General features: G+C 36.9%; 1 protein-coding gene across 2 annotated transcripts in view; it reads left to right on the forward strand.

The window, feature by feature from the left end:
- Nucleotides 1-13,681, forward strand: part of Malrd1 (MAM and LDL receptor class A domain containing 1) — a 584,432-nt gene that overhangs the window by 73,672 nt on the left and 497,079 nt on the right. For both annotated transcript variants that reach the window (XM_037205982.1, XM_037205981.1), the window contains 3 exons: nt 280-372; nt 3,234-3,441; nt 10,774-10,914. In XM_037205982.1, the coding sequence (XP_037061877.1) occupies nt 280-372; nt 3,234-3,441; nt 10,774-10,914 (442 nt within the window). The remainder of the gene's footprint in view (nt 1-279; nt 373-3,233; nt 3,442-10,773; nt 10,915-13,681) is intronic.

The following is a 13,681-nucleotide window of genomic DNA, read 5'->3' on the forward strand; positions in this document are numbered from 1 at the left end:
AAAAAGAAAATTCCATGCAAAATCCTGTTAGTGTGCACAATTAACATTGATTAATAAAAAGAAATATTTAAAAATAGTTTTAGTATGCAGATATGATAACATCTATATTTTCCTTCAAAATTATTATCCATCTCATTATTACATAAGTACTTTAGAGTTCCCAGTACTTAAGAGCATAAGGATACATAAATCTCAACCAAACATAATTAGGAGAGCACATATATAAACATGAGAGTAACATTTGGGAGATTATTAACATGTTTCTATTTCAAATCAAAGGAAGAAAAAACGACTTGGACATTCAATACATCAACTCACAACACATGGGTGAAAGCAGATGTATTAATACCAGAAGGTCTGAAGATATTTAAGGTATAAAAGTAAGATTTCGTTATAACTTACACATTTACTTTGCTAATATGTAATTTATCATCTACTGTTAAATTTAAATCTGAAAAATAGACTTGTATCTTTGGGGATAATAATTTGATTGTCTTTTCTTTATATTGGATCTTTAACAGGACAAGTTTTCTGTGAGCAGAGGAACTGCTAGTTCAGTGTTTCTCAACCTTCCTAATGTTGTGGCCCTTTAATACAGTTCCTCATGTTGTGGGGACCCCTAACCTTAAAATTATTTTCATTGCTACTTCATAACTGTAATCCTGCTACTGTTATGAATCATAATATAAATATCTGTGCTTTCCAATGGTCTTAGGTGACCCCTGTGAAAGGTCACCATTTGACCCCAAAGGGTTGTGGCCCACAGGTTGAGAACCAGTGTGCTAGAGGGGCACTTTTACTCAAACCTTGCTCATTCTTATATTCTTGCCTAGTGCTTCCCAGCTCCCAGCATTGCTCCAGGCAAACACTTTTCTTCACAATGCAGATACTTAGTAAGCTTCTGCTGAAACTCAGGTGATGAAATTACTATTTATACTATTATATACCTGAAACATATAAAAGGCTTGATGGATGACCTCTTTAAATAATTGACTTGAGATTCTTTGCTATATAGAGTACATAGACCAATGTAGAGTGTGAGTAAAAAAGATGAGATTGATTGTATGTAACTTACAAAACTGGCATCATTGTTTTATGGTCTTACTGTGGTTTATACATCTCTTCCCAAACACTGAGTATAACCGTGTGGACTTTCAGAATTCCATATGCTCTAAGCCTGGACTTTTCAAAGCATAGTATTTTTATATCAGTCTTATAAATTGAAGTTTATATTATACTCTTTTGGATTAACATCTTGACACTACCATTTTATAAGCTGATATTTACAACCTTTGAAGGACATATTCAGTAAGTTTATATTTCTGTAAAGTGAAGTTGGCCTTGTGATTTGGCAAAATGATAAAACAAAGCAACATTTAAAGACAGTACATTTTGGAGTTATAAGTATCTACGTGTGTAGGAGATGGAATTAAAATATGAATATGAGATGGCAGAGTGTGGAGATCAAAGTTTAAACTCATCCATTGTGAGACCTGAAATAAATCATGTATCAGGTCTCTTGATGCCCTGAAAAGACACAGCTGCTTGCCCATCAATGCATGTGCACATGCACTATTGATTATGGAAGAATGATGTAGCAGCATGCATACTTTTCTCATCACACAGGATTTGAATTGAATACTATCTTCTGAAGCAAAACTTTAAATGTATTTGCCATCTGATCCAAAGTATTTTTAAACAAGAAATGTGTACTTTTTTATCCTTGGAAAGATGAAATCTACACAGAACCCTTAAATTGGATGAGGCTGAATGGGGCCAATTTTTATTTAGTATTTTGATAGATCTTTTGTATGACATTCACTGATGTTATATTGAAATAGTAACAGAGATATTCTCTAGAGTAATAGAGAAATTCTTTTTTGTTGTGTGACTTCCCTGGTGAGAAAAATCAACTTTTCCCAGAAAGTGTTTCAATGATAGGACATACCAGAGTAAGGATTCTACCAAAGTAAACTTAATGGACCAGTGAGTATTGGACAGATTTATAGGAGTGTGGAGGAAGTCTATCTCACAGGGATAAGGATATCTCAAACGCAGCCTGCTGTATCATTGAACGCCAAGCCCAGCCAGGGTGATAACACACAAAAGATTGAATTCTAGATCCGCTGTAAACGGCAGGCAGATGAACAAGTCAGTCTCTTACAGGCAACTCTGTAGGCAGAAGGGTCTCTTCTGCCAGAGGCTGATCACCGATTTTATAATCTCATAGGAGGAAAGTTTGATAATCTTGTGACTCTTATGTCAGCTCTTCCAGCTTGTGAGGTTTACTTCCTGAGTCTTTTGAGCCTCCTTCCTCCCTCCAAAAGAGAAGGCTCCAGTTCCAAAGACATTGCTGCATAACTTTTCAATACCTGTGAGTGTATGAACACTTGAAATGGAGCTAATGTGATTCAGAAATTGAATTCTCATATGATTTCCATCCACTTAAATTACTCATAAGTAGCTATTGGCTACTGAATTGGCAGAAGGAAATTGGTTGCCATCTAGTGAGCTGTTTCTGCTACATCTTTCTGCAGTTCATTAACCATTATTCTCTGTAGAACCTCAAGGACTCCTAATGCATTGGCATTGTCCTGCATTTGGCTGGCAATGAAAGACTGGGTCACTTACTAACATTGTGTATCTCCATAAAAGTCAGGAAATTGATTAGACAAAATAGGATTCATTTCCTTTAATTGGTGATACTTTGCTTATTGGAAAACTATCTCTTTTCTGTGGGTATAATTTTCTTTTTAATGTTGGTTCTTTTCAAGTTTTTAATCTTAAACTATACTTCTTTATCCTTTCCTGATATTTCCCTTCAGGTTTTCAAGCATTAATTTTAGTAGATTATGAAACAGACATAGTTATAGCTCTATGGAATCAATGAAAATATTTTTCTCTTTTTTGAAAATAAAAGAAAGAAGAGTATAAAAATGATACTCGAATAATGAGTTTTCAGGAAAAGGATATCTGCATGGTTACATGGCTCTTTGGTTCTTCTTGAATGGCTTCCCAGGAACCTGCATGAAGCCCCTGTGTTTATCAGTCTCAGGAACATAGTTCAGATTTGTCAACCAGTAATCAGATTTTGCCATCAGTTGCATTTGGCTGTATTTTAAGCAGGCGTTTTCCTCAGTGAGTTATCTCTGTGATCCTTCTTCATTTTTTTTCCTAATCTTTTTGTATTTTAAGAGTATATATTCATAAAGTAATCATATTTTTCCATAAAGGTTGTTTTTGAAGGCACAGTTTTAAGGCAGAGAAGCTTCATTGGGCTTGATCAGCTGTTGGTCTACACCTATGGACAGACCCACTCCCGGCAGCTTTGTTCTATAAATGAATCCACTTGCACAAGTGGCCAGTGCCTTAGCCACGCTTCAGTCTGTGAGTCTGAAGGGGCCTGCTCCAGTGGGAATGATGAAGACTCAGAGGCTTCTGGTAAGTCAGCTCCTCAGGGTGGTTTGCCTGCTCTCATTTGTGACTGTGGGATTTTGAATAGCCTTTGCTATAACGGGGGGAAAGCTCATTTCTTTGAGATAAAATGAAAGTGCTTTCTCACTCTGAAACTGTGAGCATTATTCCTTTGTGGGCCTCTCTGTTAATTTAATGCTTGGTGTCTGCTGCTAGAATTACTAAATAGCCTTCTTTGTTCTTTAAATAAATTGTGATTAGTGTGTGTGTGTGTGTGTGTGTGTGTGTGTGTGTGTGTGAGCGCGTGCGCACGCGCATGTCTGCATGCATGCATATATATCTACTTTGATTAAAGAAGGAAAAGACTGAGAAAAGAGCTTTCTTTATGGATATATTATAGGTTGATAACTTTTTAAATACATTGTGTTTTCCCCTCTTAGTAATTATCTTGGAAACTGAGGAGGGAAAATAAAGAGGACATGCATTGCCACTGCTCCCCTCCCTTAGCCATGGTGACTGTAGAAGTTCCCTCCAGCTGTCTGCGGTCTTAAAGGCCAAACTTGGCCAATACCTTCCCTGTGGACCTTGTATGAAGTGTTTCTGCTAAGAGCAGAGAAGAAATACTTTAATGATTCAAACATCATCATCCTTCCATGAAAATAGAATTTACATAAAATGCACGTGGCAGTTCTCATGTGAGGTGGCTTAGCAACTCCATGGGCTGTTTTTAGAAACCACGAGTTCCAATAAATGAATTTGTTTATTGTATCACAAATAAAGAGCTTTTTTAAAAAATTAAAATTTTGACTTTTATTTTTGTGAGATATTATTATATATGGGAAAATATTGCAATAGAATAAATGCCACCTGTAATGAAATGGTCTTTTGTACAACATGCTTCTCTTGATGGCCCAGTGAAGACTTTATTAAAGGCATTTGAGACACTGGGAGAAGAAAATGGGCAAATAAAAGAATACTCCCAGGTGGGCCTGTTTATAAATAGAGTTCAATTAATTCTTCCAGCCATATAATCTTCTAACCAGTGTGATCTCAGTGGGCTTTGCACTTACTTTTCTTTTGCTTTCAAAGAGAATTTATTTTCTCTAATGTATATGAAATGTATTTCTATGCTTTATTTAAATATTTTATAGATGATTTATTTCATTTATTTTGGGGAAGTGCGCATTTCTAAGAGCTTCTATTATTTTTAATTTCAAATACTAAGAGAAAATGTGTTCCTTTTCAATCATTCATTTGGAAGCTTGTCTTCTATTTTTTCCCTGTGGTAAATGATTCTTTGCCTACTCTCGACTTTAGGTGGGGTCCTAAATCAAATGCAATTCTGGAACATTAGCTAATACTTTACTATTAATTTTGTACATTTTTTGTTTATTGAAATGTCACAAATTACTTGTCTGTCATTTTTCCTAATGCAGTCAGTCTCAGAACTATTCTGTCAGTTCCTCTGGGTGAATGGAGGGACAGAGTATCTGTGCCTATGAACAAATTCTGCTGTTTACTTGCTTTAATTTTTCCAAATACTTTAAGCTTACTCATCCAATAAAAAATGTTATACCTGATTGAGAGTCACTTGATAGTGATATGTCAAATGTATAGCCATATTACACATGCCACAAATATGCATATATATGTGTATCTATACATATTCATATGTGTTTATGACAAACTATCTCATGTAAACATTCTTATGGCTACTTTTTGGTTAATCTTCATTGTCAACTTGGCTAGATTTAGAATCCCATGGGAGATTGGTGAGGTTTACCTGTGATGGTGTTACCAGAGCAAGTAAACTGAGGGCCAAGATTTACTTTGGATGTAAATGGACCATCCCATGGGAAGAGGGAGGAGTGATTAGAGAGAGAGAGAGAGAGAGAGAGAGAGAGAGAGAGAGAGAGAGAGAGAGAGAGAGAACCAAGCAACTATCAGAATCTCTCTCTGTCCTCACCCACTGCTGCTGTGTGAGACAGGCTGGAGAATCTTTACTCTTCCCTGTGACATGGTCTTCTGGCCAGGTATATGGGACCAAGAAACCATCTGAAACCTTCTGCAGTCCTGAGTTAAAATCACACTTCCTTTTTTATTTTCATCAGGTATTTTGTCATAGTGACCATAAAACTAATACAATTACATTTGCTCTTGGGAAACCATTTACAGTAAATTAGTAGCATTGTTGTAAGTCCAGGGTTTTCTTCATTAAAGCATAATATATTTGTGCACATAAATATACATTTTTAGAATATGAGAAGTTGTCCTTAATTTTTTAAAATATAATTTCATTTTACACATATTTTAAGTTTCTGTTTTGTAAGTTTTGAGTTTTAATTCAGATTTTAAAATAAAATTCCAATTTGGAACAGAAGTAAAATGCCTTTATATGCTTTTAAACTTGTACAGACACTTTCCCTTTCTTCTTCTGTTGTGTGTGTGTGTGTCTGTGTGTGTGTGTGTGTGTGTGTGTGGTGTTTGAGTACATATGTTCATGTAGGAGGGAGAGACAAGAGGTTGGAGTCTGATGTCTCCCTCTATTGCTCTACTCCATATGAGACATCTCTCAGTGAACCCATATCTCAATTTGGTTGAACTAGCTGGCCAACAACCTCAAGGAGCCTCCTGTCTCTACCTCCCCAGCCTTGAGACTACAGTTGCATACTGCCTCACCTAATTTTGTACATGATGCTGGGATCTGAATGCAGTTCCTCAAGCAAACACATTATTGACCAAGCCATTTCCCTTAGCATGGTGTATGTAACAGCTGCAGAAATATGTATGATATCCCAGAGACTTGGCAAATACTAATTTATGGGAATTTCCATTTGATAATCTATGCACAGAAAGTGTGCCTTTCTGGAAAGACACCCTCACATAGATGCTCTTTAGAGCCACTGTTTTCAGGTGCTTTTTTAGTGAAAGAACATATTGAAACATAAAGAACATAATGAAAAAACTGAGCTTGTGCTCAGTAGACTGTCAGAAGCAGGTGAATGGAAAACATCACTGGGTTTGCTGGTGTTTTGCTTTTGTCTTATACTCTGTGGACTTGAGCAGCAGATTCGCCTTGGACCTGGTTAAAGGAGACAAAGCTGTGGGCCCTGTACCAACCCTACTGAACCAAATGCTGCATTGTAACATAGCCCCTAATAATTCATCTATAGCTTAAACTGGATGAACCACCTTGACAAAGGCTTCTAAAAGTGAAGACAGCTCAGGGGAGAGAAACAGACGTCGTATTAAAACTCCCATAAAAACTAAGGGCAAAGTGTTTGTGGCCTCCAACAATAGAGATCCCCAAGTTCTCATTATTTCACCTAAAAACATCATTATAATACCAAAGCAGAAGTTCTGTCATTTATTATGATCTTGTAGAAAACAAACATAGTTAATATTCAAATATATTTTCCCCATGTTCATTGCAACCTTCTGCACAATAGCCAAATAAAACAACTTAATCCACTGCCAGTGGATAAAACAGATTGAAAGTAATGTGAGATTTACGTAAAGTTTATTGAGGAATGAAAACAAAGGAACAGCTAGTATGTGTAACAAGAATGACTAGAGTGGATACTGCTAAGTGAAAGAAGCCAGAACAGGAAGGTGCACACTGTGTGATTGTATCTGCGCATGCAATGGAAAAATGTCAAACTCAGAGAAAGAGGAAGACAGTGTTTACAAGGGGTGAGGACAAGGACACCGACTCCATTGATAAGATCATCCAAACACAGAATGGTCACTACACCTAATGATAATGAAGATGTGAGATTCACTAAAACAACAATGAGAGTAGATTTAAGGGTTCGGATCGCTCATACAATGTCACAAATGATGTGTTATCTACTTTTTTCATCATAAGCACTTGGCAATACATACATATAACAATCAATATGTTGCACATCTTTAAATATTTAAGTATATTTATCAATTATGCATCAATACACTTGGCATGCATATTTAACTACTGTAGCATCATATAGGGACAAGAAAAGGATTTTATTGTGACAGATGAGAAAAAAATCTTAATCATTTATCTTCTCCCCTCCCTTCTCCCCCACTATTTTCCTTTCTCCCTCTCTCTCCACCTTCCTTTTTCCTTCTTTTCCCTTTCATTTTCTTTTCACTATTTCTAATTTATATTGACTATTTTAAATATTTCTATCAAAATTATTGAAATATGATATGTGACAAGCATATCTGAAGATACTCGCTGTATGCCTAAGCAGCTGTCACACAAAAACATCTAATTTTGACATACAATGCAGCACAGATAAACCTTGGATATGCTATGCAATGTGAAATAAGTCACACATAGAACAGTCAGTTTTACATAATTCCACTTTGATGAGAGGCCTAGACTTGTGAGATTCATAGGTGTAGAAAGTAGAATGGTAGTTACTGAGCTGGGGTGGAGAAGGGACAGTTGAAGTTGCTGTTAAATGGACATGAAGCCTTAGCTGCAGGAGGTGGGAAGCTCTAGAGATGTATGGTAGTGATGCTTTCTCAACAGTGGCCACATAATTAATGCTGCCTAACTTTGTGGCTGAAAATTATGAAGAAAGTAGATTGTCAGGTATATTTTATATGATCTTTTCCACTGTGTTCTCAAAATGATAAAAGGATAGACAGATTTGTGTTGAAACAAAAATAACATGGGGAGTTTGGTTGGGTGGAAGTTTTCTTGTTTCATTTGTATGTAGGCTGCTTGAAATAATCTAGAGCGCTAATGTGCCTGCCTGTAATTCTGTGACTAGGGAGGCTGCGGCAGGAGAGTGGCAATTTTGAGGTGAACCTGTTCTTCCAGTAAAAATCACTAGAATGCTAATACGAATTATAAACATTTGAGGAGCTAAGTATACTTATGTGAAAGACACATGGACCAAGGATCTTGAGCAATGCATTTTATTTTACTATTGTATTGTCTCTAGAGGTTTTGTCAACCTTAAAATATTTCTGGATACTGAGATACCCCTGTGATGAAAAGATATTCTTTATTTAATTGTACATGAGGAACAGAACTGTGGTCCCTGTGGGCTTCATAAATACCAACTTCATATTTATGGTCTATCCTTATTAGAACCTAATGTACACTCACTAAATACGATGTCTCTATCATCTACCATACAAGATTTCCTTTTATATCGTGAAGCCAAAGATTCGTAAATATTTTACTTTTATGAGCCACATTCCTATTAATTAAATTCTTTTTCTTGTGCCTATATTATACTACAGTTAAATATTTAAGAGAAAGTTTCATGACCATCTAAAAACATTACTCTAACAAATTAACTTGTAGAGAAATTTCTTTGACACTGTAAACAGTGTCACACACTCTGTTTAGTAGTAGTGAAATGTACCCTACAGTTACAGCAAGCTGAAAGTGACCACATAGTCAAAATTACTGCTTATAATTAATGTACTTTATTCATGGCAGAGATGTATCATTTAGATTTTTACACGTGTAGCATTTGTCACCACACTTAGTGTGACAAGTTGTCATATCTTTGACCTTACGTTTTTCTGATATTTACTATTTCACCTGAAACTTCTTGAAATATGTAGGGAAAATATTATTAATGAAAAGCTTCAATATAAGGGACTACAATTAGATTTTTATACTATACAGCAACTAAGGTGTAAAATATTTGTTTTTTAAAAAATCATTCCTTGTAAATGTACCAGAACAAATGTCATCAATAAAAACACCTGAGTGGTTCACTACATGTTCACAGAGATTACAGCATCATGTTGCTTTCCCAAATTTTATGGTGATCGATTCTGAAAATTTAATTTTCAAAGCATAGTGAATGTTTACTGTTCTGTGGAAAGCATAATAGTTGACATTTATTTTTATTTATGCATTTATTTTGTTTGTCTGTGGTGTATGTATATGTGAGTGTGTGCCTGTGCCTGCAGTTGCTTGGCATGTGTGGAAACTGGAGATTCATATGGTGTGTTTTCCTCTATTGCTGTATACCTTGTTTCCTTGTTTTGTTTGTCTAAAAACTTGATTCAAGAGAAAGTGTAACATTGACCTCCAGTTGGAATCTGGAAGGCATGTTGTTGAGGTGCTCTGACTTCTTCTATCAGCATCCTGATGCTATCAAAACAGAAAATACTACTCGTTTAGGGTGCAGTGTCTCTTCCCTGAATCTGGAGCTCACTGAGTGGTTAGACTGGCCAGCCAGCTCCATGGATCTGCCTTCTTCCACCTGGCTAGGGCTGGGATTGCAGAGTCATGTGGGCTGGAAATACAGAGACATACTGCCTTGTCTGCTTTTTCATGTGGTCTAGGATCCAAACTAAAGCCCTCATGCTTGTATCACAAGCACATTAGCTGCTTCCCTAGTACAACTTTTTAACTGATAAAACATTGGGATGAGAATATACCTGATTCCAAATTTTGTTCTGTACACAATGTCAACATTTGTAAAACTCATTGTCATTTTTATCCTGAAAAGTTTTGCACCTTTTTAGCTGCCCAAAGGTTTGGGATGCAGAGATCATGTGGTACATTACACTCTGTTTTTCACACATTGCCTTGAGAGCAATTAATATGATTGCATCAGTATCAGCTAGCTGCTACTATGATAAGAATTATTTACATGGACTTTCTTCCTCTGGACAACACTGTATAACTTATAGTCCTCAAATGGTAATATTGAGCATATTACCCAATTAGGGAAGGTAAGAGAGAAAATGAGAAGTTTTAATTATGCTCAGACAGCAGGGTTAAAATGCAGGCAATTTTGGACCAAGCCAGAAATGTTGTCACTTTATAGTAGAGGATTTTTATTTTAGGGATGTATCTCTATGAACTGGGAGATCCCTTGGGAATAAGTGGAAAGATTCAGGACCTTAGAACTTTAAAGCACATTTTGGAGATGAAGTATATATTTAATGTCATATTTTTATACTTCACTTCCTGACTTAAAAGAGATGTGAGGTGGTCTACAGTAAGTAAGCTCTACAGTAAGAAGATGACCAAAGAACATTTTGTGAATGACCAAGAGTACAACCATAGCTAGTATATAGGTCTTTATGATTGTGTCAATCGCAGAATAGACACCCTTTGGGGGAGTTAGTTCTTGTCAACAACCACACCTTCTAAACTGTCTGTCCAGAGTTCAGCAAAGAATATCCAGAAGTAATAGGTTTCAGACGAGGGAGGGAGTGAACTACACTCCCATTATACTCCCATTACATTAGTTCATGTAAGTTTTTATTTTTTAACTTCTTTGTAGTTGATTTGTCTTTATTTAGGGAGAATTCCATTGAAAAGTGAAAATATCTGCTTGTAAAGACAAACCTGTCATCACATATCCATGCTTCCTTCCCTACACATTACAGCAAATCTCCTCACCTGGGACTTCGAGTCTGGTTTCTGTGGCTGGGAACCATTCCCCACAGAAGATTCCCACTGGGAGGTGACGGAAGGGTTGCACAGTGGAGGACACCCTGAGGCTGGTCACACAGGGAGCACAAACCACGGTAGGGGATTCTCTTTTAAAGGAGTTTTCATTCATGTTGAAGTGCTGATGCTATGCATTTTTGTTTCTAATTAAAGAATAAATGGAGCTTTTGTCTGTCTTGTCTTAACTCCTTCTGACCTGATTAATAATTAATTGCTAGTTAATTGGGTGCCCTGAAAGGAGCATTCTTAAGACAACTGTCAATTTTGTTGTTGCATTTTTTAAAGAATATTATAGTGATGATGTAAAGAGGGAGATAACATTTTTTGATAAATTGTACAGTAGGCTTGCTTCCTTCCTTTAAGCATTCCAAGTCTTGCAAAACAGAAAGAAAAAAACTAGTCTCATCTTCTATCTGGAGGCAGAGAACAAGGATTTAGCACTATCTATAAAATCTGAAAATACTTTAGACTATATACTACAAAATATCATTACAACTTTTACATATCCTTGTGAAGTCAAGGAACCATAACTACCTACAATGTTCTGAAAATGCTCTATGACACTCTTAGGCACACATAACGGCTTTGCTCTCTAGTTCTTTGTTTTGTTTACATTTCTATGGCATAGCACACACACACCTAATATTACATTAACTCTGTAATCACACAGTTGGGGGTCTAGATCATTTTCATGCTCACTGGGCATCATTCTGCTACTCCTTTGAGATCTATAAAGAAGTATGCCAAACACAAATCTTGGCATAATTTTTAATTATAGTCTTTGGAAACTGGGGTTGATGGAGCATTGGAAGGGATTATGGAGGAAGTTTGTTGATTACAACTATACAACTGGTTCATGGACTGGTACAGTAAGTTCTTGCCTTTTTGCTTATTGGGTCAGTAAGCCTTACCTTTCCTTTAATGTTCTGTTCCACAGTGACTTAAACTTAAAGTTTAAAATAGATATGAGTAGCAATTTTCTTTGTAAGATGATATGGATTGTTCCTTTGTTCTGTACCCAGGCCAATCATTAAGCCAATAGCATGTATCAGAGCTGGTTTATGGTAGGTCTCTGTGTTTGAGGCAGGCAGAGTCTGGTAGCTAAAGCTGGTAAGCAAGGGATCGCATTCATACATGCTGAAAGTTGTAAGGGCTGGAGGGTGGTGGTTAAAGTGAGGCAGAGGGCCTTAACTGAGAATGACCCCCAGTACAGCATTCCTGAAGGGAAACAAGGAGCCAGGAAGGAAGACAGAGGGAACCGTAAGGAGATGGCAAAACTGAGGAGGGGTACAAGAAACGTGTTCCAATTAGGGAAACGTCATTGCTGGAATGTCTGTTTGAGCCTTGCTTATGATTAGACATCACAGAGGAGAGGGTACTCAGAGCTTTGAAATTCGTCTAGAGGACAATAGAGGTCCTATTAGGCAAACTGAAGCCTGTGACCAATCATATTTGTTGGAGAAGGCTATCTGAGTGAGATTTGGGGACAGAAGAGGATGAAAAAACTGGAGTAGGGCAGACAGATATGTAGTAGCAGTAGAAACATGAGGACCTGAGCAGAGGCTGAAATTCCCAAGGGAATCTGTGCACAGCTTTGTTGTGGTAATTTGATATGAACTTCATCATGACTAGGTTTGTGAGACTGCACTGTCAAGGGCTGGGCCATAGCAATGACATTGTGTAAAAGTACTTCAGCTTTGTTAGCTATAGAATATGGAAAATAAAATCCTCCCATGTGTAGTCATGAAAGATTTTTATGAGGCATTAAGTACAATTATACTTGCTAAGGATTTTTTCATATAGTAAGAGCTCAAAAGTCTGTTCCAATAGGAATGCTGGAATAGCACCAATGATGGGCCTGAGGACTAGTGTCATTGCATATTTGTGGTAGTGCTGTAGTTTTTTTTTTTTTTTTTTTTTTTTACTTTTTGGAGACCTGCTACCCCAGCTCCCAAATAAATATAGAGAGACTTATTCTTATTTATGAATGCCCAGCCTTAGCTTGGCTTGTTTCTAGCCAGATTTTCTAACTGAAATTAACACATTTCTATTGTTCTGTTTTGCCTCTGGGCTTTTTACCTTTCTTTATTCAATATGTCTTTCTTTACTTCTTACTCTGTGGCTGGCTGTGTGGCTGGGTGACTGGCCCCTAGTGTCCTCCTCTTCACCTTTTTTTGCTCCTTGGTCTTCCTCTCAGTCCTAGATTTCTCCTCTTATTTGTTCTCTCTGCCTGGCAGCCACACCTGTTTCTCTCTCCTGCCTAGCTATTGGATATTCAGCTGTTTATTAGACCAATCTGGTGTTTGAGACAGGCAAATTAATATAGCTTCACAGAGTTAAACAAATGCAACATAAAAAATATGCAACACATCTTTGCATCATTAAACAACTATTCCACAGGGTAAATGAATGTAACACATTTGAAACTAATATTCAACAACATAGTGGCATTAAAATGAATGTGTGTGTGTGTGTGTGTGTGTGTGTGTGTGTGTGTGTGAGAGAGAGAGAGAGAGAGAGAGAGAGAGAGAGAGAGAGAGAGAGAGAGAGAAAGAGAGAGAGAGAGATGCACTTGTAAAGGTCAGAGGTCAGAGAACAACTTTTGGGAATCAGTTCTTTCCTTGTACCATGTGGGTCCCAGGAATCCTACTCAGGTCTGGCACCTGTTGATACCAATCTCAAATTTATTGTCTATGTAAAGAGTGGCAGGTAAATAGGTCATACAGTATATATGCTCTGGATTCTGGCCTCCTTAAATTAGCACTATGGATTTAATAATTACACTGATTTTCCTCCCCTCACATTTTTTAACTCAAGTAATACTCCATTGTGTGGACAAACCAC

This window comes from Peromyscus leucopus, chromosome 5, assembly GCF_004664715.2.
Source record: "Peromyscus leucopus breed LL Stock chromosome 5, UCI_PerLeu_2.1, whole genome shotgun sequence".
In the NCBI taxonomy this organism is placed as follows: Eukaryota; Metazoa; Chordata; class Mammalia; order Rodentia; family Cricetidae; genus Peromyscus; species Peromyscus leucopus.